Source organism: Lissotriton helveticus, chromosome 3_1, assembly GCF_964261635.1.
Source record: "Lissotriton helveticus chromosome 3_1, aLisHel1.1, whole genome shotgun sequence".
Lineage (NCBI taxonomy): Eukaryota > Metazoa > Chordata > Amphibia > Caudata > Salamandridae > Lissotriton > Lissotriton helveticus.
In genome coordinates, this window is record NC_136061.1 from 165,762,389 (window position 1) to 165,788,517 (window position 26,129).

General features: G+C 46.1%; 1 protein-coding gene across 1 annotated transcript in view; it reads right to left on the reverse strand.

Moving 5' to 3' along the window:
- The window catches only part of LOC144822758 (myeloperoxidase-like), a 33,912-nt gene extending 21,203 nt beyond the window's left edge, over positions 1 to 12,709 (reverse strand). The window contains exons 1-4 of the mRNA XM_078680617.1: positions 12,634 to 12,709; positions 10,040 to 10,133; positions 6,434 to 6,609; positions 4,347 to 4,467 (exon numbers count right to left, since the gene is read on the reverse strand). Coding sequence (XP_078536743.1) covers positions 4,347 to 4,467; positions 6,434 to 6,609; positions 10,040 to 10,133; positions 12,634 to 12,709 — 467 coding nt within the window. The remainder of the gene's footprint in view (positions 1 to 4,346; positions 4,468 to 6,433; positions 6,610 to 10,039; positions 10,134 to 12,633) is intronic.
- Between the last annotated feature and the right edge of the window lie 13,420 nt (positions 12,710 to 26,129).

The window sequence follows — 26,129 nt, forward strand, 5'->3', positions numbered from 1 at the left end:
GACCTGATGGGTTACAGTATTAAACTGGTGCACTAGAAGTGAATGTAGGCTGAGTGTTACCTAAGGATTAAGCAGAGGAGAATGATTTTGAGGACCATGAAAGTTAGGAGGCATTGGAGGAATTTGGGAGATAATCAGACGGTTTGGGAAGAGAGAACGTTGGAGGGGCCGTAAGGTTGTAGGCAGAGGGAGGAATTTTCTATAGGGTTTATACTAACACAGCTTCCAGGCGAAAGAGATGGAATTTGTTCATGTCCATAAAGCTGAAGGTGAGTACAGTTGGGCTTACTATTGCTGCTAGAAATAAATGAGGTCCAAAAGCACGGTCTATATTCTAGCTAATTTCATAGTTCCCTATTGCAGTGAAGGGCACTGTGTGGCAGTTTCATTAAATACTGTTTTACTGCAAGATTTGGTGTGGGTTAGTACTTGGTTCTTTTGAGGAAAGGTGACTAGTAGTCTTTTTGCTTGACAGATTATTTTTCATACGGTTGGTGGAGGTACTCTTTTCCAGCATCAGAGGGAGATTCATGGATTCAAGGCTTGAAAACTTGCAGAGGGAGACGAGCAGAGGGAAGTACTTAAAACAAGATGGTGGGTTTAATAGAGACAGGTCAATCGTATCAAGTCCAGCCTCACGCCTTAAAAGGAGGCAGAGGGTGCCCGGCTTGGGACAGTCGTAGAGACAGTCAAGCTTGAGCTCAGGTTTAAGAACTCGGCATTACAGACGCAGTAGGTGGGCAATCATTGACTCTTGATGGGCAGTACCAGTGATGTAGGTGGAGCAGGGTGAGTGCAGGAGCAGTGGAGGCCTCCTCTCCTGGTCACTACTGGCTCTGTACCCTGCTACCAGCTCCTTTAGCATGAGGCTGTGCCAGCACTCACCTCAGCCTTCCTCCATGAACCACAGGCTCTTTAAGGCAGTAGCATTTCATCTCACATCCAGCTTGGTCATGGGGACGAAGGAGCCATTGGCTTTTCATGCAATTATAAGTGACCAGAGAGCAGGTGGGACTGAAAACCTCTTTGGATTCTGATTCAGGTCTCATAACTTGCAGCTGCATTCCTGGATGGGATGTCCTGAGAAGAATTTGAACCTAATGTTTCCAAGAGTAGAGGAGCTTGTAGTGGAGCTTCCGTCCTTGTGGTGGCTATTTTGTGAGAAGTAGCAGCTGCTTAGATGTATAATATAATATGATTTTCATTATACCAGCTTTTGTTTGTATGAACTACTAAAAACATGTTTTTAAACTGTCTTTCATAATATGAAGTGTCCTGTTGATGAAAACATATTTAGGCCAGCTTGAGTTGCAAAGGTTTAAAATTACTATGCAGTAAATGATGCATTCATTCATGTAGTCATTCAGATGATGCCTTTGTGATATAAAACAATGTCCTTCCAACTGTAAGAATCTACTCAACAGGTGATACACCTCCTCCTCTGAAATGGCAAGTGACATTCAGACCCCGCCATCGCTGACTCCCAAGTCAGAGACTGGATATCGTCCACCCTCGACAAACTCATCCCCATAAAAAATCGGGAGATTAAAATCAGGATAAAGGGCCAAGCCCCCTGGTACAATGCTGACCTTAGGGACCTACGCAAAGAGTGCAAAAAGGCCGAGAGGCAATGGAGAAAAGACTGGCTACATAGCAACAAAGACCTTTACAATAGTTCAGTAAGACGTTATAAATCAGCTCTCAAACTTGCCAAGGCAGGATTCTATGACAACAGAATCCAAAACGCCTCCAATTCCTCAAAAGAAGCGTACCTGATCGTCAAAGAACTCCTCAACCTACCATCGGCCCCTAGCGCCTCCCATGCCCCCCCAGACAGAAGTAATGACCTTGCGTCCTTCTTCGACTCTAAAATCACACGAATACTGGACTCCCTCCCCATGATTACCCCTCTCAACCCCCCGGATACTGAGGTCTGCACGAACAGCCCGCAGCTGTCCTCCTTCAGAGCTACCTCTCTCACTGAGGTCACCTCCACGTTATCTAAAATGAAAAGTGGCTCACCTCTTGACCCAGCCCCGGCGAGAATATTAAAAACTGCCGCCCCCAGCATAGTCACCACCATCAGGGATCTTATCAACACCTCCTTACGCCAAGGCACAGTGCCACCCAGCTGGAAAAACGCGGTTGTCAAAGCCCTGCTAAAAAAAACCCATCTGAATCCTGACGACATGTCTAATTATAGACCCATATCACTCCTTCCATGCATCAGCAAGATGGCAGAGAAACTAGTTAATTCCCAACTCTCCCAATTCCTTGAGACCAACAAAATCCTGCGCCCATCTCAAACCGGCTTCCGGCCCGGCCAGGGCACGGACACAGCCCTCCTCTCCGTCATTGAGGAATCAAGGCGCATTCTGGATTCAGGAGGATCAGTGGCGGTGATCCTCCTGGACCTTAGTGCCGCCTTTGATACGGTGGATCACCGTGTCCTTCTACATCGCCTGGCCAGTGCAGGAATCGTGGGTTCTGCACACGCCTGGATTAACTCCTTTCTATCAGGCCGCACTTTTCAGGTGTGGGACGGCAATTCTCGCTCAGACCCCCTTCCACTCACATGCGGAGTTCCGCAGGGGTCCTCGCTTAGTCCCACCCTGTTTAATGTCTACATGGCCCCCCTGGAAGATGTTGTGACCCCCCATGGGATCAAGGTTGTCAACTACGCTGATGACACCCAACTGGTCGTCTCCCTTTCCCAGCTGGACAAACATCCAGACAGCTTGCGGAACTGTCTCCAGGACATTTATTCCTGGATGTGCGAATCCTCCCTAAAATTGAACGGGGCTAAGACCGAAATTATGCTCCTGGGTAATAAATGGTCTTCAATCCCCGTCGCAGTGTGGCCGGACACCTTTGGCGAGATTCCCACTCCAAAGACTGAAATCAAAACGCTAGGCGTCTGGCTCGAACCAAGCCTTACCATGAAAACCCAGGCGACCAAGACCGCTGGAACATGCTTTGGCCTCCTGCGGTCTACCCGCAAGATCCTCCCCCTCCTCCCCCCGCTATCCAGGAAGCTGCTGGTTCAAGGGCTCATTCTAGCCAGACTTGATTATAGCAATGCCGTCTACCTTGGTGCACCAGAGTTCACCTTAGCCAAACTCCAACGGGCACAAAACGCTGCGGCTAGGCTCATATTGGGCCTCCCCCCTAGAGCCTCTGCCAAACCAGCCCTCAAGGCCCTTCACTGGCTCCCTGTCCGCCAGCGAATTGATTTTAAAGCTATGTGCACCAGTCATAAACTCATTAATGGCGCCGGCCCGGCCGCCCTGAAAGACCTTGTCACCCCCTACAAAGCTCCAAGGTCACTGCGCTCGGATGACGAACATCTAGCCATCGTCCCTAAATTTAAGAAGGCTCGTACCGGCGGCCGCCGCTTCTCGGTCAAAGCATCGTCAGGGTGGAACGCATTGCCTCGCCACCTGCGACTGGAACCCTCCCACGCCATCTTCCGAAAAAAACTTAAAACCTTCTTATTCCCCAAATAGTCGTCCTGCCCCCCCCCTCCTTTTGGACATCGCATTTCTACAGCGCGGGGATGCCTCCGGGTCACCAGGCGCTTTACAAATTTATAAATAAATAAATAAATAAATAAATAAAGACAGGTGCCACCTTATCACAGGCAGTACTCAATTCCCCCAAACTATATTTGGTTCTGTGCTTGTTCCACTAAGAGCATCCAGCCTGAATCACATATTAACTATACTATACAGCAGCAGAGGACTAGCAGCAAATTCCCTGTTTGAGGGGATCTCTGTGTCCTAAGGAATTTATCGCGCTGAACATTACATGAACCCTGTGTATGACAGTCTCCAACTGAGGACCAGGTGCTCATATCTAGAGTCGCTGGAATTATGCGGCAGAAGATGGCGTAATTATATGGCTGGGTTTACGAAAATATGCGGCAAGAAACACCAAATTATGTGGCGTAATGGGGTACATTTTTGGATAGTACTACTTCATTATGTTGTAATATTTACACTTATTAACACTGTCTTGGCATGGGGTGCATCTCATTAGTACATCTAAGCATAGCTATTAGCAACAGAACGCTGACCAGTGTACTTTGGCAAAGGGTCCTTACACTGCGCGGCAAAACACGGCACAGTGTTTTAACAAATTTCTGAACTGTCTGAGATAAGAACCATTTTTTTTGTTAAAATCTGGAGACTATGCAACAGATGATGGATTATGTAACAATTGCGGCAGATCCATAATTATGCGGAAAAACACCACAGCCGCACAGTTACACAACTCCAGTGGCCCCCTTATAGCTCAGAGTGACCCACAGGCATTATATGTCGAAGGAAGCCAAGGTGAGCAGTTACCTGTTGTTGCATTCGCCAGTGATGGTTCTGTATCGACTGTTCGGACAAGCTGTCGGCATTGACTGATAGGCACACCCGGTGACCTTGGAGACGGAGTGAAGCTGTTCAGCAGTGAGTATATCTGCAAACGGTTACAGCAAAAGTATTATTGAATTGTTACTTATCCTCCCAACCCCTATATTACTGAATATATACTTTTTAACTCCCCTACATTTGCCAAACCATTCCAATCCCTGTTTTCTTTTAATTTTGTTTTACCATGCTTGCCTAATTCAGGCACTTTTATCAAAATTATTTTTCCCAAAGAATCATTAATTGATTAGATTGGGAGCTGTTTTACTGGTCATCTCAAATTGTTCCTTTATCTGCGCATAGTCTTGTCTTCTTTAAGTATAAAATATACAAAGTGCATTCTGGAAAATGTAAGAGAAATATGGCACTGTACAAAAAAAAATCCAAATAAGATTGGAAGGATATATGTCTGATAAACAAAAGGATAAATAACTTTGGGAACATTTTATATCTAGTACAAATTTAAAAATGCACAAATACAACCACAATGGAAATTACGAATATTCCGTAGAATAGATTTTTCAAGAAAGAGGTCACTGGACGATAACAAGCCTGCAAAAGTCTACCCAAAGAAATGTGTTTTTAGTGCATTTCAAGAAACAATTACTGAGGAGATTGTGAGGATTTCAACTGACAAAGAATTAAACAAATATATAGTACAACATCAGGACATGTTTCATTTTAAAACTTTTGTCTATTGAAATAGTGGTTTGTCAACACAAAATATGCCCTTACTGGTGTTGTTATACCTCAAGTACACCAAACTAGACTATGGAGGCTGCGTGAGAGACCGACCCAGATCCCTTCCCAAAAGCAAAGTCTTTTTCAGAGAGTGTGTCTTCCACCCACCAACAAAGCCTCCTCTACCACCCCTTCCTAAACTCTGGGAATGGAGAATTAAGGGAATTTGGCTTTCAGGAGACATGTTCTGTTGGTCATAGGCGTTGGTCGTACTTAGAGTACTTGGGTCTCTCTCTGCCCATCAAGGCAAGACTTGGAACCAAAACCGGCACTGGCGAACTGCTCGTCTGGCCCCCTGGGGGAAGGAGGTGGGTGCCGCCGACCTGTTTGCTAGGGCTGGTTTCGGACAATGATTGCTGGTACAGGTTCAAGTCAGTCAGAGTCTCCATTACTGCAAGACAGTGGTTGCAGTGAATGTCTTCTAACCCATTCCAAAATGGCCACTGATCTGCCAGGGATAGCTTGTAATAGGAATTTCTTTCCGCTTGCCTACATTCTTATTTATACTCAACATATTCTAATCTCTTACTGGTTCCACTAAACAAGCTGCTGATTGTTGTACTTCTTTGATATGCAGTACAGTCTATTGTTGGTAGTACTTGGTGTCCTCTGGTTGGAGACACTCTGAACATTCTCTCAGGGGTTGTGTGGAGCCTCCTTTGGTTGGTTAATGTCTGAACTGTATCTCTTTGGTTGCAATACAAAGTCTTTTGGTAGCTTTGCTGAACATTATCTAGTTGGCAATACTTAACAATCTACTACTGGTTGTACTAAGCAGTCTGCCAGTGTAGTGTTAGAATGAACAGATTCCTTCTCCTTCCTCGTGACCAAGACCTAGAACGCCCTGCCGCTCCACCTCAGACAGACAACATCGTTCCATATCTTCGCAAGAAACCTGGCTCTTCAACCGACCCCCTCCTTGATGGAATGGATCCTGCCTCCTCCCTACCCCTAGCCCCTTAAGACCCTTACGGGTGAGTAGTCGCGCTTAACAAACCCTTGATTCATTGATTGATTTACTATCAGTGGTTGTATCTGATGTCCTACAGTTGGATAACCCGCTGAAGAGTCTCTCACTGATTGCAAAGGGCAGCCACTTGCCAGCTATATTATATCATATCTGATAATTAATACTAAACAGTCTTTTAGTGCTTACACTAAACAGTTTGCCAGTGGCTGTACTGGGCCCTCGCTGGTTGGTTTGACTGAGCAGCACTTTGCTAATTGCTAGTTAGTGAACAGTCACTTGCCATGGTTATTCATCAGTTTCTTACCTGTGATATTGAAGGGCCTCTGGTAGGAGTTCTCCACCCTCTCCTTCAACAACTGGATGGTAGTCTCCATATAATCCGCTGCCCGGATGGCGGTCCTGCTTCCTGCCACCGGCTGCTTGAAGAAAGCCATGATGTCCGAGGGTGAGAGGCTCCCCTGCTTCAGTTTGTTCTTTAAACTGGGAAGGGAAAATATAATTTGGGTCTGGTCAATTCGGTGTGTCTTTAATTTTTAGTTAAATGTGTCACTTGCCAGTGCTGCAAATTAAGACATTGTTCTACACACAGATCATAAGCAGCACCGCAGCAGTGCAAACCTCGCGGCTGAGGACTGGACCTACATATCCTAAAATTCAAATTCACTTTTATGTTCATCAAAGAAGTGAGCTTTGTAGAGCAGCTACTCTTTTCATTGCTAGATATGAAACTAACGAGTGTACCCCTTTTCTCTTGTTTTATTAAACTAACTTCTCTAGAACAATGTATTCCTCACATGCTGTAGCTCCCCATTAGGAAAGATTTTCAAATTGTGAGCTTGGAAAGGAGGTTCTTGCAGGCAAAAGTAGAAAGACAAAGGTTTAGCCTAAGAATAACGTGTTCTAGACTAGTCTTGACAATTTAAATTTCTGATGTGCAAAGAGTCTACACATTATTAACCAGTTTAAGATTAATGTCATTGAGAGCCCTTGAACAGTCCTCCAGTGGCCCTCCAATAGAATACATTTTAGGAGCATATCATCTGTGTATTGTAGTAACAGGACTGTATCACTAAATAACTTGTCTACTTGGTTTTCTACAGACCACCATTCGTCTCAATACCTGTTTAGTAAACTGAAATAGTCAATACTAAGGTCCACGTTAAGTGCCCTGTAAATGCTGATTTGTGCACACATAGGAGTTCATGCCTGAATTAAGATGCCAAGTTTTGAAATAATTACAACACCTGACTTATTTTTGCCCAAACAATTTTTTGCAGCGTATACCTCAGTGGAATTTATGGGGGTAATACCATCAAACTCCACATTTGCAACCCTAGAAAAAGAAGGCCGAAGTGCTGAGTTTCAAGCTAGCCTGGCTGATGAGGGGTGATACCCCAAAACCGGTTCCAGGATGCTTGTTTTCCGGTCCAGGGAGGACCTGGCCTGGCAGTTCGGGCTGGACTGTTCCTATGAGGAGCAGGGTCAATGCTGATTTGCATATGGCTGGGTCTAGACTGGAATGGCGTGGTGAGCAAAATAATGATGGGTTATACTCATATCTGAGACTAGGGGTGAATGTTTGACAATGTTCAGCATTCCGTCGACCATCTTTTTGTGTTGCATATCCTAAAGTCGTGCCAGAAAATATCAATACCATGGGGTTATGTTCTTGCACTATTCTGATTTCCACAGTTCGGAATGAGGGCTAATGTGGTACTACTATATATTTTTGCCTTCTCTGTGGTTTGTAAACTCTGCATGTGCAGTGTCTTTGCCGGCACTAATTCCATCAGAATTTACATGGTAACAATAATGTGGTGAATCACAGTAAAACTCAAAAAACAAATTTGGCTCAAAGTGCCCACTCGTAATGAGGGCAAGCAGGTCTTGTCATAAATGGGTGCACTGTTACTAAATCCTGCAAATTTGGACAGCTGGCCTCAGGAAAAAGACTTCCCTACATCATTTCTGCATGATCTCTTTAGGTGTGAGGAATGAGGAGTGGAGTTAGTCGTCAGGGTATCAAGAACTGAAGTAAAGTAGGGGTGGCATACTTCACCGGCAGAGAGAAATGTGGCACAACACACATGGCTACCCCCGTACACAGAGCAAACATAGCTCCTGATGTAGAGTTGGAGGCGTGTACTCCATCACAAATGTGATGGATATCCCATCCACCTTATTACAAGTATCTTAGGATATACACTTGTTATAAGGCTGACTTGATAGCCATCATCTTTGTGACACAGTAATCTGTCCTCGAAAGTAGATTAGGCCCACAGTATCACCAGTAGCAATGAATGATTCACCATCGGAGAGAAGAGAGGTGTGACACACAAGGGCAGGGTAGTCTAAGCAACCCTACATACACCGAGCAGACATAGTATCACCAGCAGCAATAAACGCTTCATCATCGGAGAGGTGACACACACAAGGGCAGGGTAAACTAAGACACCCCACAGACATAGTATCACCTGCAGCAATGAGTGCTTCACCATCGGAGAGAGGAGAGGTGCGACACATGAAGGGTAGACTAAGCCACCCAACATACATGGAACAGACATAGTATCACAGCAGCAATGAATGCTTCACCGTCGGAGAGAGGAGAGGTGTGACACACAAGGGCAGGGTAGACTAAGGCACTCCACATACACAGAACAGACATAGTATCACCAGCAGCAATTAATGCTTCATCAGAGAAAGGAGAGGTGTGACACACAAGTGCTGGGTAGCCTAAGCCACCCCACATACACAGAACAGACGTAGTATCACCAGCAGAAATGAATTCTTCACCATCGGAGAGAGGAGAGGTGAGACACACAAGGGCAGGGTAGACTAAGCCACCCCGCATACACGGAACAGACATAGTATCACCAGCAGCAATGAATTCTTCATCAGAGAGAGGAGAGGTGTGACACACAAGTGCAGGGTAGCTTAAGACACCCCACATACACAGAACAGACGTAGTATCACCAGGTGCAATGAGGGCTTTACCATCGGAGAGATGGAGGTGTGACACACGAGGGCAGGGTAGACTAAGACACCCCGCATACAAAGAACAGACATAGTATCACCAGCAGCAATGAATTCTTCATCAGAGAGAGGAGAGGTGTGACACACAAGTGCAGGGTAGCTTAAGCCACCCCACATACACAGAACAGACGTAGTATCACCAGCAGCAATGAGGGCTTCACCATCGGAGAGATGGAAAAGTGACACACATACAGGGTAGACTAAGCCACCCCACATTCACACAGCCGTGGTGCACGCTTCACCAGCAAATACCTGAGAGTCTAAGAGGAAGTGGTACTCGATAAGAGGTGGCGGATCTCAATCGGGTGCATATAGATCGAATCTCGTGGATTCATGGGAATTCCGATGGCGGAATGATAGATTCAGCAGTGATGGAAGCTCCAAAGGGCTAAGTTAGAATTCTGGCAGTTATGATTGCTCTAAAAGGGCAGGTCAGAGTTCAGAGTATTGGCAATGATAGAATTCCTGGCAGTGATCTTTGGTGAATTCTCTCTTCACTCTAACAGTGATGGCAGCTTTAGAGGGACGAGTTGAGAGATTAAAGGCCAGACAACGGTAGTTGCCTATTTTGAAGGGGCAGGTTCTAAAACATGTTATGGTGGCAGCTCTGAAAGAGCATCTTGGGTAGTAGTGGCAGCTCTGGATGTGCAGGTACGAGAAGGTCAGAGACCAGAAGATAGGAAGTGATGTCAGCTTTGACGGTGAAAGATGGAGGTTCAGAAGTTGAATAAAGAATCCTGAAGGGACATGTCAGACTTCGGAACCAGCCAGGCATTCTGCGCCTGATGGCAGTGGTGTTACACCTCTCTTGTTACTCCCACACTTGGGGAATTTGCCTATAGATATAATCAGCGATACCCAAACCTTCGTGACTCACGTTTGGCGCGTGTGCTTGTAGGCGGCATCCACCAGGTGCTTGGCTTCTTCAGCACACCTCAGAATGAAGGAAATCTCCACCTCTTCCTGCCCATCTGCAAAGATGAAATTCAAAGTAAAACTCAGAGTGGTGCCATTTATAAGAAGATACTACAGTCTGACACTTATCTGCAAGTGCTGCTGTGAAACTAACAGTACCTACCCGACTTCAGCCTGTGTAATAAAAAAACAAACTACAGCCTTTTAATTCGCCCAGTGTATCATGCTATTTTCAGGAGAAAATACAATTTGCAATAGGCTTTCTCTACAGTTGCTGTGGAATTCTATACACAAAAGCGTGGGAAGAGTTCGAGGGAGTAAACCTTTCCAGTTTATTAATAAATGTATCCATTTTTCCTTGAAATCAAAACAGACAGGACAAGAAATAGAGAATTAAAGAAACAAAGCAAAGAGCAAAGCCAGGAAAAAAAGGAAAAAGAAGTTGGAAGGAAAAAGGCGGTGTGGAAACAGGGAAAGGTAAAAAATGCTTAAGGAAAACAGACAGGTGAGAAGTAGGCAAAAGTACATGGGGACGATGGGAAAGAGAGTAAAGAAAACAACCAAGGGAAAATGAGACACAGACAGCAAATTTGTAACAAGTGTTGACAAAGCCCACCGGTCTCACTTTTTTTAAACAAGAATTGTAAAAGCCAATACATATGGTTGTAACTGAAAATTAGCTTTGCTAATGCTTGTTACTAGCGATGTCTCCAATCAGAGGTAAGACCTTTCTGTAGAATCCTGCAGTATCTTAGGTAGTTACTGCAGTAGTCTTCATGGATTCAAAACCAAATCCTGTTTCTGTTTCAGACTGGAGAAACTTTGGTCATTTGTAGAGGTCACTGTAGTAAGAAACAGAACTTTTCTCTAGCAGACTGCAGTACCGTAGGTGTTTACAAAATATCAGGCTAGAGGAGCATGGGTTAGTAAACCGAGGTCCTGGACTCAGAAACAAATTATTTCAGGAGCAGGTGGAGTATTTTGTGTTATTACTATAGGTTCTGGAATCCATCCCAAATAGTTTTCTGTGGCAGTTTGCAGTACCTCTGATCGCCACTAGAGGTTCACAGACTCCCCCTTTTCTGGAGTAGACTGCAATACCTGAGAACCGGTCAAAGGTGGTCACTGTGTACACGCTTCGGGCGTGACTCAGGGCACTCATGAGTCGTGATGCCCCAGCCAGGGCTGGCCTTGGGCATGGGCGAGCTGAGCTCAGGGCGCAGTTATTCAGAGGGGCGCATCTGGGAACTGCCTGACTTAATGTCACGCAAAGAGCAGCACGTCCATTCCACTTGATCTCAGTCGAGCGAGTCCCATTAAAGACTTTGTAATCAGCCCTTAATGTACATCAGTGCAGCCATATATCACCCATTCATAACAGACACCTCCCTCACTCATGGCAGGCACATCTCACCGACTCATAGAAGGCATATCTCACCCACCCACAGCAGAGCAGACACATCTCACCCACTCCTAGCAGCAACATGTCACCCACCCACTCATAGCAGCCACATTTCACCCACCCACAGCATAGCAGACACATCTCACCAACCCCTAGCAGCCACATCTCACCCAACCACTCATAGCAGCCACATCTCACCCACCCACAGCATAGCAGACACATCTCACCCACCCACTCATAGCAGCCACATCTCAACCACCCACAGCATAGCAGACACATCTCACCCACTCCTAGCAGCCACATCTCACCCACCCACTCATAGCAGCCACATCTCACCCACCCACAGCATAGCAGACACATCTCACCAACCCCTAGCAGCCACATCTCACCCACCCACTCATAGCAGCCACATCTCACCCACCCACAGCATAGCAGACACATCTCACCCACTCCTAGCAGCCATACGTCACCATTCATATCAGACACCTCACTCACTCATGGCAGGCACATTTTACCCACCCACAGCATAGCAGACACATCTCACCCACTCATAGCAGGCATATCCCACCCACTCATTGTAGGCACAGTTCACCCACTCATAGCAGGCGTATCCCACCCACTCATAGCAGGCATATCTCATCCACTCATAGCAGGCGTATCTCACCCTGACACCGCCTGTCTCTGCACTATCAATCCCTTTAGTACCGCACACGTCACCCACTACCAGGCCCGACATGCCTCGCCGTGCCACTGCCGGCCTCGAGGAGACATCGGCTCCACTCACTGTAACATTCATTGTTACTGACAGTCAGTGAGTGTTCTCCTGCCGGAAGTCACGGCTGCCTCTGGCCTCTACCCTCACACTCTGTCACCTTTCCGCTCAGGAGCTCTCAATCCGCACAGATCTCACCCGCGTCCAGCAGTCTAGAGCCCAGAGTGTCCTCGGTAGCGGCCTCACCCCCTGACACCCGCCGCACAGGGCACTCTCCAAAGCGGGTGCACTAACTCGGGGGACAATCTGTAGACTATAGGGTAAAAAACATGGCAGCCCCGACTCCACCTTTCATTCTGCACAGTTTTACCAGCATGTTTCAGGAATTAACGCTCAGGGGCCAGTAGGGAAGAGGGACAGAGGCTGCAGGACAAGGCCTTACCGTAGAAAGAAGATGCTGCTGTTTGCAAGAAGCCCAGTGCCAGCAGCAACCGGAGGGCAGCTCTCACGGGACCCATGGCTGAAAGACAACAAGGGACAGAGTTAGAGACGGCCTCCCGACCCCCCACCTACCCCGGCAGCCCCCAGCATCAACATGCACAGGGAGGGCTCTGGAAGAGTGGGGCGCTCGGTCCCCAGCACCCCAAGCATCCCCGCCTCCCACCATCTCCATCTGACCCCAGTGCTTGGCAAGGCTCACGCTGCAGGGGGCACGGCTGCTTTACATTGAGGTTCGTGACCTCCTGTGACGCAGCCTACCTGCCGTCACTTGTGGCCTGTGATGGGCGTTACTGATGATGAACAGGGCCTGGTTCCATCAGCTGGGGGAAGCCTGACCCCCGGGGGTACAGACAGGGGCTGGCATACTGCACCCAGGGTCACAGAAGAAAACGGGATTCAGTGCCAGTCACAGGGCGTGTGCGGGCACCGGTCACCCCACCCACAGAGATACTGTGCCAGCCTGGTACAGCCCTGGCACAGGGCCAATGCGCCTAGCACTGGTGCTGGAGTTGCATACAGCGCTGTACAGAAATATGTCTCAATAGTGGAGGTCGACGAGCGCTACATCTCTCGTCTCTATGTCCTCTCTCGGACAGTGAGTCTCTTATCCCCGCTGCTCTCGCTCACACAGGGTACAGACAGGGTGAATCCCTTACCTGCTGGTAGGTTGACTATACGGTGTGTGGCCTCTCCGCTGCTGTGCTCTCTGACTGGCGCCGTGCAGAGACAACGATTCCCTTCGTTTTTATAGACCCAGTGACTCGTGACTCAGGCAGGAGACCCCCGCTGTCACAGCCCTTCCCGTTTCCCGTGTCTCCGGGGGTCTTGCGTAATGATGAGGCCCCCCGCCCGCATTCCCCCTTCACCTGAAACCGACAACCGGAGAAAGAGGAACACACTGACCAGACTTAGTGACACAATCACGACACGTGTGTGAATACACACTACAGAAGCTAACGTGAACACACCCGCGCTGACAAGGTGAGCCCAGCACACGGCATATTCACCTCACAGGAGCGGCGCTATCATTAGTGCGGTAGGTGCAGTGGCACAGGAGCCCAGTGTGAGGGGCCCATTGAACCCACTATGACTGTCTGTTACTATCCACTTTGGGCTCGAGTGGCATTTCCCTGCTTGCACTAGTGCCCATGACACATTTGTAACTCATTGACGCCTCAGCGCTATGTGGCAGGTTCCGAACTCTCATGATCGTGCTATAGAAATGTTGCAAATAATACATCGAGTTGAGGCAGCAAAGAAGGAAAACGCAAAATGATACGGTTTCCACCCCCTTCCAATAAGTTTACATTGGAAATCTGTTTCTCAGAGGTATCTTCTCTTGGTCCGGGGGAGGGCTTGCTTCCTGGGCAGTATCCCTTCTCTGCCCCGTTGTTTCCCACAGTTCTTCTGGACCCACAGGTACCATTGCCCTCCGAGTGGATTACCAAGTAACCCCTTTGGAAAAGTAGTATTGGCTTTTTATGGTTCCCCCACTTTTTGCTTTTGTCACACTGTTTGTGGCTTAGTCTAACTGGGATCCTGCTATCCAGGACCCCAGGCTATCTGCTTTCTCCCTTAAATTGCAATGCATGTACTTTAGGTACACTCCTGATTGGTTTCTCGGGTGTCCTTATCAGTCCCTAGTATATGGTACACGATGTACCCAGGGCATAGGTACCCCAGAGGCCTCCCATGGGCTCCAGCATGTATTATGCCAATCATGAGAGGCCATCAACATTGACACCACAGGCCTGCTACTGCAGACTGTATAATACGGTGCTTGCACCCCTTAGTGAGATATAGGTTCCCTATATCTCTCTAAATCACTACACTTAAATACCTACCCGTCACCGCTATGGCAGGCCTTAACAATCCTGTAGAGAAGGTGATGGGTTTTACATGAGGGGGTGCCCCTGCATGAGCAGAGCCCCTCTGCAGCCTTCGGAGACCATTCTCCAGGGTTGTCTGTGATGCATCCAGACATATATGTTTAAGTGCATTATAACCTCACGGTAAATGCTAACTTTAAAACGGCTGGTTAGAAAAATAATGTGTTTGGTGTCAAACACCTTGGAATCATACCTTCACACCAGTAACTGGTGTGGGAGGTATGATTCCAACCTTCTAGAGGGACAAATGTCGGTCCTGCCTGGTACGAGCTTTCTCGACCTGGGCAGCACAAAATGGATGCTGCCAGCCACAGACATGGGTCTGCCCTCCTGCTGCTGAGCCAAGCTTGCGCAGAGGAAGGCATGACAATAGGCATCCTGTCACAGGGAAGTGTAACCACTTCCCAGACATGATTTAGTGTTTTGGGGCTGGATGGGTGCACTCTCTCAGTGCCTGAAAGTCTGCATTGGGGACACATTTGGTGTCCCAGTGCACAGCCTGCCTCAAACCAGTTCTAGGAGCCATTGGTTCCTGCTGCGGCGCAAAACTGGACAAAGGACATGTGTGTAGCAACCCCTCTGTCCTGCCCCTCCCACAGGAGGGTCCATAGAATCTATCCAACCCCTTCCCTTGGGTAAAAAGTTGGTTACCTGCTCACAGTACTTTAGATTTTACCTGGACACGATTCTGCTAAGAAGAGACCAAGTACTTCGACTGCCTGCATGACGCTGCATGACTGAAGAATCTGCCTTGGAGTAAAGGATTTATTTCCCTGCAAAAGCGGGCACCTAAACACATCTACCCGGTTTGCTTCTCCCGAGCTCCTGCGGACTCCAAAGATTTCAGCAACACAGAAGGTGGGTTCTCGAATGTCACTGAGGCCAATCTACCCTTCTCAGCGATTCTGAGACCAGTATCCCTCGTGGGGAATGTGCAACCAAAACCCCTGTGCACAGCATATTTTTGCAGTTTCATATGCTTAGTGATGATTCCTGAGCCTGTGCTTTGGACTCTGTGTAGTCCCGAGCCGAGCAGTATTTGCACCAAAGATTTCCGGCCTCCACTCTCCGAGTGTCCTGTGGACTGGTCCTTTGCATACTTGTTTGAGGTCTCCTCGCGATCCCTGGTCCATTGGACAATGGGTCCTATCGAGGGTCACCTTGTGAATTCTTCGGCCTGCCTGGTTGCTCCAGATGTGCCCTGACTATCTATTGCTTGGAGAGTCCCCTGATGTCAGGCACCCCACAAGGCTTACCTGTTGCTTGCGAAGTGTTCTCGCTGAGACGACAAGAGCTATCGCCCCTGTACCCATCTTACCCAGTGAAGAACAGTGAACTGAACTGGGATGGAGATGGGGCCAGGGAAGGAAGCTAAAGATGGTGGGAAAAGAGTTCAGTGGACCAGAAGAGGGCTTCTCTTGACTCAGCGAAGGACCATTAACTCCAGCTGGCAGGGAAACAAAGGAAAATCCTGTTAGAATGGGCACAAAACCACCCTTACCTATGTGTACCTCTGCCCACATACAGAACAGTAGCTACCTGGCAGATGAAGCGCCATGGATCCAGAAGACATCTTTAGCCAAGGAAAGGAAGTGGTGCTCCAGCGTGGATCAGTGATACCAATATAAGCGCTCCAGCGCAATGAGTATCAAAACAAGGATAAAGCGCTCCGCGCAGGCACAGGAACAAATGATTAGTGCCCCAGCACATTAGTACAAACACAAAAGAAACAAGCGCTCCAGCGCGGTGTGTGCCAACGCAAAATAAAGCGCTCCAGCGCGGTATGTGCAAACTCAATATAAAGCTCTCCAGTGCGGTGTGTGCAAACTCAAAACAAAGCACTCCAGCGCCGTGTAGGGAAGCCCAAAGTAAAGCGCTCCAGCGCGGTGTAAGCTACCCCCACAGCAAGCTCTCCATCACGACGTGAGTAAGGTCAAGAAACAGCAGCGTTCCTTAGCATAAATGCAAAAGAAACAAGTGTCCAGCGCGGTGTAGGTTACCCCCACAGCAATCCCACATGACATGGGCTAGGTTCCCAGAGAGGCAAGTCAAATGGCAGGCACAAGGAAGAGCCCAGCTCTGAGACGAGCACCCGCGGGTCAAAAATCGGTAACGAGGCAGCGCTCCTGCTCAACCTCAGATTACCTGGGATGTGTTTAAATCCGTAGCAGGCAGAAACGGAAAGGATTCAGGCGACAATTCGAAGCACAGAGCCTGCGGGAACCGCTGTTGATATGCGGATTCCCCCGGAAGCGCTGCCGTCAATGGGGGCGTTTCCTGGTCGCGGAACCAGACCCCAACCCATCAGACACCCGGAAGCAAGGATTCCTGCCCTCTGTATGTGCAAGGAGGTATACGCTGTGGCCAGGACACCATAACCATTTCACCTGGACCTTGCTGGTCCACACCGTAACCTGTTTCCTCTGACCGCATGGGTTGCAGTTGCAAAAGCTTGTTGGTGCTCCAGCCAGACATCGACTCCTCAGCTCTCAACATCATTCATGGGACAGCATACCTCCGGATTCTGGTCATCCTAGACATCTCCTGGTCCCCGTGGCTGCAGAGTCAAGCAACCCTTCTTTGCACCTGAAGCATATGACATTGGTGGGCATTCGACTACCGAGCCCCTGGTCACCAGAAGTGACCCAGACTCTGTCCCCTCTGCTTTCAGGTTCCTCTCACCTTGGATCCAGGCTTGGATTCCACTGGACACTCTTCACCGTCCTGGCAGCAGTACTTCTTTTCAGCTCTCCATTGAAAATGACGAAGGTTTCCGACACTACTTGACACCTATGCACCTGGCTCCTCTGGGATAGGTAACACAGGTACTTCGGAACTCACTGGTGGGTTGGCCTTAGAACCTACTATGTTGCAAAGGGTTTGTTTGAAGTCCTCTTAGAAGTGTCCTTACCTTGTAATTTTCCAACCTCAAATTTCCCGTAGATTTGTACGGAGCACACGTCCGTGTTTCCTCACTGCACCCGTCCTCCAGGGTCTCCACGTGTCAATCCTCTGGGTGGTTCCTTGGGGTCCCAGCAATTCTATGTGCTCTAGGTACTGTGTCTAGTTAAGTCGTTGTTGTTATACCATTTTTTAGTGCATGGTTCGGTCTCCCCTGGAGCCCGCTGTGTATTGAGCTATTTACAAATGTTCTATTGATTCAGTATTGTGTGCTTTCTGACCTAGTCGCGTGTAGAGACTAGTAGAGAGTGGTATATTTATAAATACATATTTTTATGTAAACATTGTGTGGTTCTCTTTTCATTTAGTCATTTAGGAGGTGAGATTCTGGTAAAACAAGCTGCTTTCATTCCTTCAAGATTAATCCTGAAGGCTGCTCTCCATTGCTACCACTAGGATAGCTTTCAATAAAGGTTATCTTTGATCTCATACATCATAAGGGTTGTGTGGACTGGTACAAGGTACCCACTTTAAGGACCTGTGCAAATAAAGGGCAGATAGGGCAATCCTTGCACCAAGCATTGCCACTGATCCTAGATACACAGAAAGCAGATACTGCTGGGAGCTCTCTGAGGGCAAAGGGCACACTTCATAGGCTTTGACTCTCAAGGGAAACAAGGTCAATGTGCACTCTTGGAGGGTGGTGGGATGAAGGTCGAGCAGCACATGCGTCACTCAAAATAATAAACAGATTGTTACAGCAATGGTCTTTCTTTTATAAGCAGAGAGGACACTTTTATTCATATTTAGCAAACAGTCTCGGTAAATTTAAGAAGTTCTTTGGCTCTTATATTAATTCCGGTATCCCCGTGATTAAGTTTCTCCGAAACCAGGGCTCCAATCATACATGAATTTAATCTTGGATTTAGCCAGGCCCATGCACTCTAGAGCTCTCTGGGGATCCTACAGAGGAATCACATCTTGCAATAGTCACATCAGGGATGCCGGATCCTAAGTGCAGTTTGACTCACGTTGCAGGAGGCTCAGAGTGGTGAGAGACCACTAAGCGGAGGGACACTTCAAGGGTCGTACACAGGCCTCACATCTGTGGGGTGGATGGTTCCATAATGAGGACGGCCATCTCACAGGGGGCCTCTTGCAGGCTGCAGGGACTTGCAGTGGTGTCAGGCACCTTGAGGGGTGTCCCTCCCATGGTCACATGCACGTTTCAGGCCAGCACTGGTTTATGGAGCGGAATGCTTTGGGTGATCTGCTTCGAGAGGTCCTGGACCATAAAGGGTAAACCCCAATCTCTGTCTGAGACAGTAGCACAATGCAGCCCATAGCAGCATAGCAGCTCAGGTTTTAAAGCTTTGCCAGTGGAAGACAAGTTCTCAATGCACACCACAGTCTAGCTCCTTCTCAGAAGGGATCAGCAGCACAGATCTTCTCAGAGTCCTAAGGATTTAGCCCGTGCCTTTTAAAGGAAGACATCCATTCATACTGTTACTGATCATCTCCTTTCTGCAAGAGTGGCCCACTTATATCCTTACCTAGGCACAGGCGTATTTAGACACGTTTTGTTCCATAGCGCGGGGCCTCGAATACCTGAGCACGGTCCAGGTGAGGTGAGGTTCAGTCCCCTGTCATTTTGGGTGAGCAATTAATTTCAAATACCTTATAACTTATGATTGAGATGTTGTGAGCATATGTGTTTGTGAAGCGGTTACAGCTCTGTATCAATACGAGTAACAGTTGTATATCTCCCCTTAGATCAAGCTGAGTATCCATGTGACAAGGAGGATGTGTACATAAATGTAGGTACAGGTTGTATCGTTCCTACTTCTACTTGTTCTCCATTTTCACTGATTAGTTTTGTGTTACATTTTTGATTTACTTATCACAGATTTGTTACAGTAGCAACATTTAAGAGCAGTGGCCCTGATGAAAGCCAAGGGACGTTTAGCCCATTAGGCAGAAACATGTCGGCCCTATTAGCGACAGTCATTTTTTCTATACTGTCTTTTTCACTGTTCCTGTTCTTTTAATTAGGGGATGTGCCTTGTTCCTAATAAAGAGTAGTTTTGACACATCACCCTATTTTAGACTCACCACGTTTGCGTTATTTTGCACTGTTTTTTCACCACTTTTAACCATCACTAACTGGCGAACAATTGATGGTTCATAACACACTGTGGACCTGATCCAGTACTAACATCTTACTGTGTGGCACAGGGTCTAGATGATCTAAAGACCGGCCTGGTCACAGTGTGGACGACCAAATGATATGACTGATCACTTGGTTTGTTTGATGGTTATCCATAATAAGTTGCTCTGGATTTTGTTGACCAGTTCGTGATCACACTTTGTTCTTCTCACACATGTGACTCACACTCTCTCACCCTGTTTAGAGGTAACTATAGCACCTACTGACATAATGTACTACATGTCAGTTTGGCCAATTTATTTGGCTGTCAGACCTTACAAGTTCTGTTGTGTTTTTCATAGTGTGTAGCTGGGGAAGTGAACTTGTAGTAGGTCTTAAAACTCTTCTTCCCTCTGACCCCCATCTCCCTGTTTTGTGTAAAAGTATTTACAAATGCCCATTCAAATGCAAAGTTAGCCCTAAACGGTTGGTGGGAACCAAGCATTGTATGCTGAGGGCCAGATTTCTCAAAATTTAGCGCAGCACAGCGCAGCAAGACACCTTGATGCTTTGCGTGAAAGAGGGAGGGCAGGAACCCGCCATATCTGAGAAGATATGGCACATTCGTGTGCATCTGCCTGCACTGGCGCACAATTAGCAGCCCAGCGCCAATGCAGGCACCCTTGTGCCATAGAGCAAGGGTGTCTGCATTAAAGGAAGGATTGCTTTTTTTTTTTTTGCAGAGTTTTATATAGCGCGAACTAGACCCGAACCGAATCAGGTATCAGAGCGCTTTACATAGCACCAGTTATGTTACATGAGGACAGACACACATTCATTTTAGGCACGGGGAGATTAAGTGATTTGCCCAGAATCACAGGAGGTTTTGGCGTCGTTACCGAGACTCGAAACCAGATCCCCAGGTCCGAGGTCGAGCGCCCTAGCCGTTAGGCCAACTCCTCTCCCCTCTCTTTTGCGTTGGAAGGGACACCTTCCTGCACATAAACAATCCTTTTGGGCATTTTCTTCTTTCTAAGTGTGCTGCAATTATTATAATGATGGATGCAAGTCAGCATGAATTAGCTGTGGTTCTGTTACAGCAAAGAGAATCTACAGAGGAAGTAGTTGCTTTTGCTATTCGTAGGCTCAAAGGGCCAGAATCTCCCATATTCTATATTAGAACGTGACGGCCTAGCTTGCTGGTGGGTTGTCGACTATTCCCATCAGTATTTGTGGAGATTGGAGTGTGTTGTTAGGATGGATAACAAGCCTTTGGTTGATTTATTTACCACAAAAGGTGGTAGTAGGTTCATGCCCAGAATTGCCAAGCGGCAATTTAGGTTGCAGGAGCTGCATTGAATACACACCTGGAATAAAGAATATAATGGCTGATTGTCTTTCTAGATTGCCCTTGAAGGACTGTGAAGAGAGTGTCATGGATGATGAGAAAGCAGAAGTGAGCACCATTTTGACAATTACCAATGATGCTATTTCAGAGCAAGAGTGGAGGGTTGTGGATTATGTGAATCAGGGATGGCCAACTTGTAAAATATCTAACGCTGAATTGGATCGTTTCCATCATATTGTTTCAGAATTGTATATTGTCAAAGGATTACTTCGTTGATTGGATGCTTTGGTTGTGGCTATAACGTTCAGGATTGTAGAGCTTGTTCATGAAGGACTTATTAGCTTGTGAGCCATGAAAAGGAGAGTGAGAGAACTCTTTTGGTAGCCAGGAATGGATAGGTAAGTAGAACAATTTGTTATGCAATGTAGGTCCTGTGTTAGTAGAGATAAAAACCCAGATTACTGTTTCTAGTCCTGTGAGTTCAATCCCTGTGCCAGATAAGGCTTGGTCCAAACTGGCTATTGATATAATAGGACCTTTACATATGCTAAGCCAAGTGAAGTGTGTATATATATATATCTATCTATATCTATATCTATATATCTATATATATATCTATATCTATCTATCTATCTATCTATCTATATATATATAGTGTGTGTGCAGTCGGCGAAAAACATACGGACCAGCTCGGGGATCCGAGGTCCGTTCTGTGAGCCGATATCTAGTGTACTTTTTTTAATCAAACATAATTACCCCAATAGTGGAAGCAACTGTTGCTTCAAGCAAGAATGTCCGCCGATACGTTGCGGAACAGGGAGGAGGCGGCGGGGAGCATGTTCGACAAAGCCCCGGCTGGGGGGTCGAATCCGCAAGACCAGTTGCCCGTGGACACTAATTCCAGCGCCAATCCCACACTGAGAGACTTATTCAAACAATTAGAAAAACTCACCAAGAAAGAACAGGCTAAGTGGTGGGAACACAAGTCTCTATCCAGATATTTAACTGTTGGTCGAGTCCCAAGGGGCCTTCGCATAAGTCTTGCACCGAGTTATGAGACGCCAGATCCCGCAATGCTCACTAAATGGGCAGAAATAAATCTTGATTGTTCCGCTAAACTGATGGGGGTACTAGTTGAATATGCTGAGGGTGACCGCCTAAAGATACAAGCGGAAATTGAGAAGATAGAAACAGAAATAGCGGGTTTTCGATCTAGTGAACAAGCCAACAAAATGAGAAATGATATGGCACAAAGAGTTAAAAAAGATGAAGAAATAATAAAGAAACGTAAAGCCTTTAAATTCGAATGCGACCGCCTGGATTATCTCAATGGACAAATTTTCACTTATGCTAAGAAGTATGAGAATGTGAAAGCTCGAGCGAGGAAAACCAGACAAACTACAGGGGGAGATGGAAATGTACTGGTTTCATCCACAGATGCCAGATTAACTTCTGGAAGTGAAACGGAAAACGAGACCGCAGGGCCCTCCACGGCGGGGCCTGTCAAGCTGTCTCTAGCACAGGAGGTGAGTTGCTTATGTCAAGACCGGTGCGACACTTTAAGACCAAGAGTGAAAGGCAAGACACAGGCAAACAAAACCGTGCCAACCAAAAGCGGCGTGCCAGAAGAAAATGCCGCAGGTTCAACACAGTCCATTTCAAAACAAACCGGGAGAAATCGTTGGAACAAATCGAAGAAAAAGGCAAATTAATATCTTGTAGCGAAAAATCAATCATCAATTTAACAGATGTCACTTTGACCCCCAAAGATGAAAGAATTTTGGGATTGGGGTTAACCTATTGTGCCCCAATGGACTTTAATTATGCGGATGCAAGAATGGACTCCTATCGCTTCATAAGAAAATTAAAACTTTAAAAGTTCTTTCTTCAACAACCTAGAAGAAAGAAAGCAACAGAAACATTGAGTAGTCCTTCACTGTTGATAGCAGGAGAACGTGACACATTTGAGGCGATATGGGATTTACAACAGGAGGATATGGTAGTGAATGACTTGCCGTTAACCACATCTTCTGAGGACTGTGCTTTAATCCAAACCCCATTTAAACCTAAGTCAACCTTTTCACCGGTTTCAGTGCACGATAATTTGGAGGTATATCACGATCTTGTTGCCAAAGAGTTAAAACAACTTTACATCGTCACAAACAACAAAAGTAAAGTTATAAACAAAAAGAACCAATGTTATCAAACTTTGATTAAAAAACTTGAAAAGAAAAACGATGTGATTGTACGCCAGGCCGATAAAGGCGGGAACATTGTCTTATGGCCGAGACAAATGTATGTTGCTGAAGCTGAGAAGCAACTTCTTGATATCACCTGTTACAAGAAAAGCAACATCACTTTGGTAAAGGCAGCATGGCAAGAGCAGAACATGAAATTGATGGCGTGGAGAAGTGCCAAATTGTTGTCAAATGAGGAATACAAATTCATGAAGAATGATCATCCCGTGATACCATCATTTTACCTAATACCAAAAGTGCACAAAGACACTAATTCTCCACTGGGGCGTCCGATTATATCGGCCATAAATAGCGCAACTGAGAACATTTCGCGCTATATAGACTTTTTTTTACAGGACTGGGTAAAAGGTTTGGACTCATACGTTCAGGATACTTCTGATTTTATTAGAAAGTTGAACAATGTGGTTTGGCAGGATAATTGTTTACTAATGACGTTAGATGTATCGTCATTGTATACATCGATAAAGCATTCAGATGGACTTAAAGCGGTGGAATTGTTTCTAAATCAGCGACCTATGAATTTCTCATCGCACAATAAAATGTTGTTATCTATGATTGAGGTATGCTTAGAACACAATTTTTTTCTTTTCAATAACCAGCTATATCAGCAGGTCAGAGGTGTCGAAATGGGGGCCTGCTTCTCTCCGAGTCTGGCATGTTCGCACATGGGGCTCTGGGAGGAGCAGGTCCTCAGGGGGGCACTGAATGATAAAATGAAGAACCATGTTTTATTGTATCTAAGATATATAGATGACCTATTTTTGATATGGCGTGGTACAGTGGTAGAAGCAACAGAGTTTGTGGAGGTAATAAATAACAACGGCCTTAACTTAAGGTTCACCTCACATATTGATGCCAAGTCAGTTGCATTCTTGGATACAGAGGTGTTTGTAACAGAAACTGGTATAGCTACAAAAATGCATAGAAAACCCACGGCAGGGAACACTGTTTTGCACGCATCTAGTCAACATCCGCAACATCTAATTAGCAGCATTCCCTTTGGGGAGATGCTGTGAATAAGGCGAATTTGCAGTTTAGAAATAGACTGCAAAATAGCGCAGGATGAGAGCAGAGAGCGGTTCTTGTCGCGTGGTTACTCGGTAAAAACTGTCCAGAGAGCTATTAACCGAGCCAATTCCATCACCAGGCAAGAAGCTTTGGCAGTGAAAATCAAAGCTAAGTCCTTGATATATGACGCGGAAGAAACAGTGATCTAGCCACGGGTTATCATAAAATACAGCAGACAACACAGAGAAATTCGTAAGATATTCCATAAGAACTGGAATTTGGTAACAGGTGATCCGATTATCGGCAAATATATCCATGATAAACCGGATATAACTTTTAGAAGATCTGGGTCCATGGCAGATAGGCTGGTACACAACTTCCTTGAGAAACAAGTCTCGGATACTTGGGGTGCCTTAGGAGGTGGTTTCAAAAAATGTGCAGTCTGCAAAGCTTGCAGGTATGGCTGCAACAAAACACAATATGCTGCACCTTTCAAAAAAGAACCAGTGAAAATAAGAAAGAGAATGTCCTGCAAAACAGATTTTGCAGTTTATGTGCTGCAGTGCCCGTGTGGTCTCCGGTATGTGGGTAGCACCCGCCTACCGGTGCACAAGCGGATACTGCAGCACATTAGGGCCATCGTGGGCAAAGACCAGACATACCCGGTAGCCCGTCACTTTGAGAGTGTACACAAAAGTGATCCTGCTTCCCTAGAGTATTATGCCATTGACTGTGTCCTCCCTCTGAAGAGAGGGGGCGACAGAAATGCCAAGCTTCGACTGTTAGAGACGAGGTATATATTAGAGTTGGACGGCAAAACTGCGCATGGCATGAACGCGAGTGAAGATCTTTATACTTGCCTCTAATCCTTGATATATATACTGTTCTAGTAATTTGCCGGTAATGAGATCCACAAAAGAGGGGTTTATTCCAGGTAGTTACTTAGTTCCCTGATGTTAAACCAACACCAATAGAGAGAATAAGACACTTCAGATGTGGGTTTTAGGTGCTCATTAGGCCCGTAGTGGTAATATAAGGTCGTATAAAATCTAGTCCTTCTCCTAGAGACTTATCAATAAAAGTTTTTAATTTTTCAATAACAATTGTGTTATGTATGAAGAAGGTTATTTTTGCACTTTATATTTGTTTACACACACAAGGGTGCGAGTCTTTCAGAGGATACATAATTGAAAAAGAATTGCTCCCCAGGAGTTAGATTTATGGTAATTGGAAATGAAGTACAAAGCTATGGTTCAGTAAAATGAATTTACGCCTGTTGGCAGGCCAGATGTTCAGTTGGTGTTACATGTAATAGAGCAGTGGTATTTTTACAAGAGCCACAGTCCTTGTTTCGACACAATATCACACATACATGCATGGATTTAAAATATAAAAAAGTTTTTTTAGTATTACACATGCTCTGACACTGGTGGAGCATTGTATATAATATGTATATAGTATAAAATGAATTTACATGTATAGTTATGCATTTGGTTATATTTTTTTACTAGATATATTGAATATTTTTGATAATAACATTAATTGTATATATATGGATATATTTACTTGTGTACATGATCAAATTGTATATTAAGTGTATAAATGTTGCATTAAGCGTAATTTGCACGAAATGTGTATGTCGGGACTTTGAAGATTACAACATAACAACTGCTTGGCACCACGCCATGAATGCTGCATTAATTATATGCAATCCGGTTTTGCATAGCTTTGGAGTCTAGGGAGTTAGAAAGATTAGGGCGGATGTATTTTAGCTCCTCCCAAACCCCTTGCCGAAAATTTATAAGTATCCTCTTTGCTTTTCGCAACGTTATCATGTGACCAAGCCTTGTGTCGGAGGCAAAACGCGTCATGCGGACTTGCTGGGTT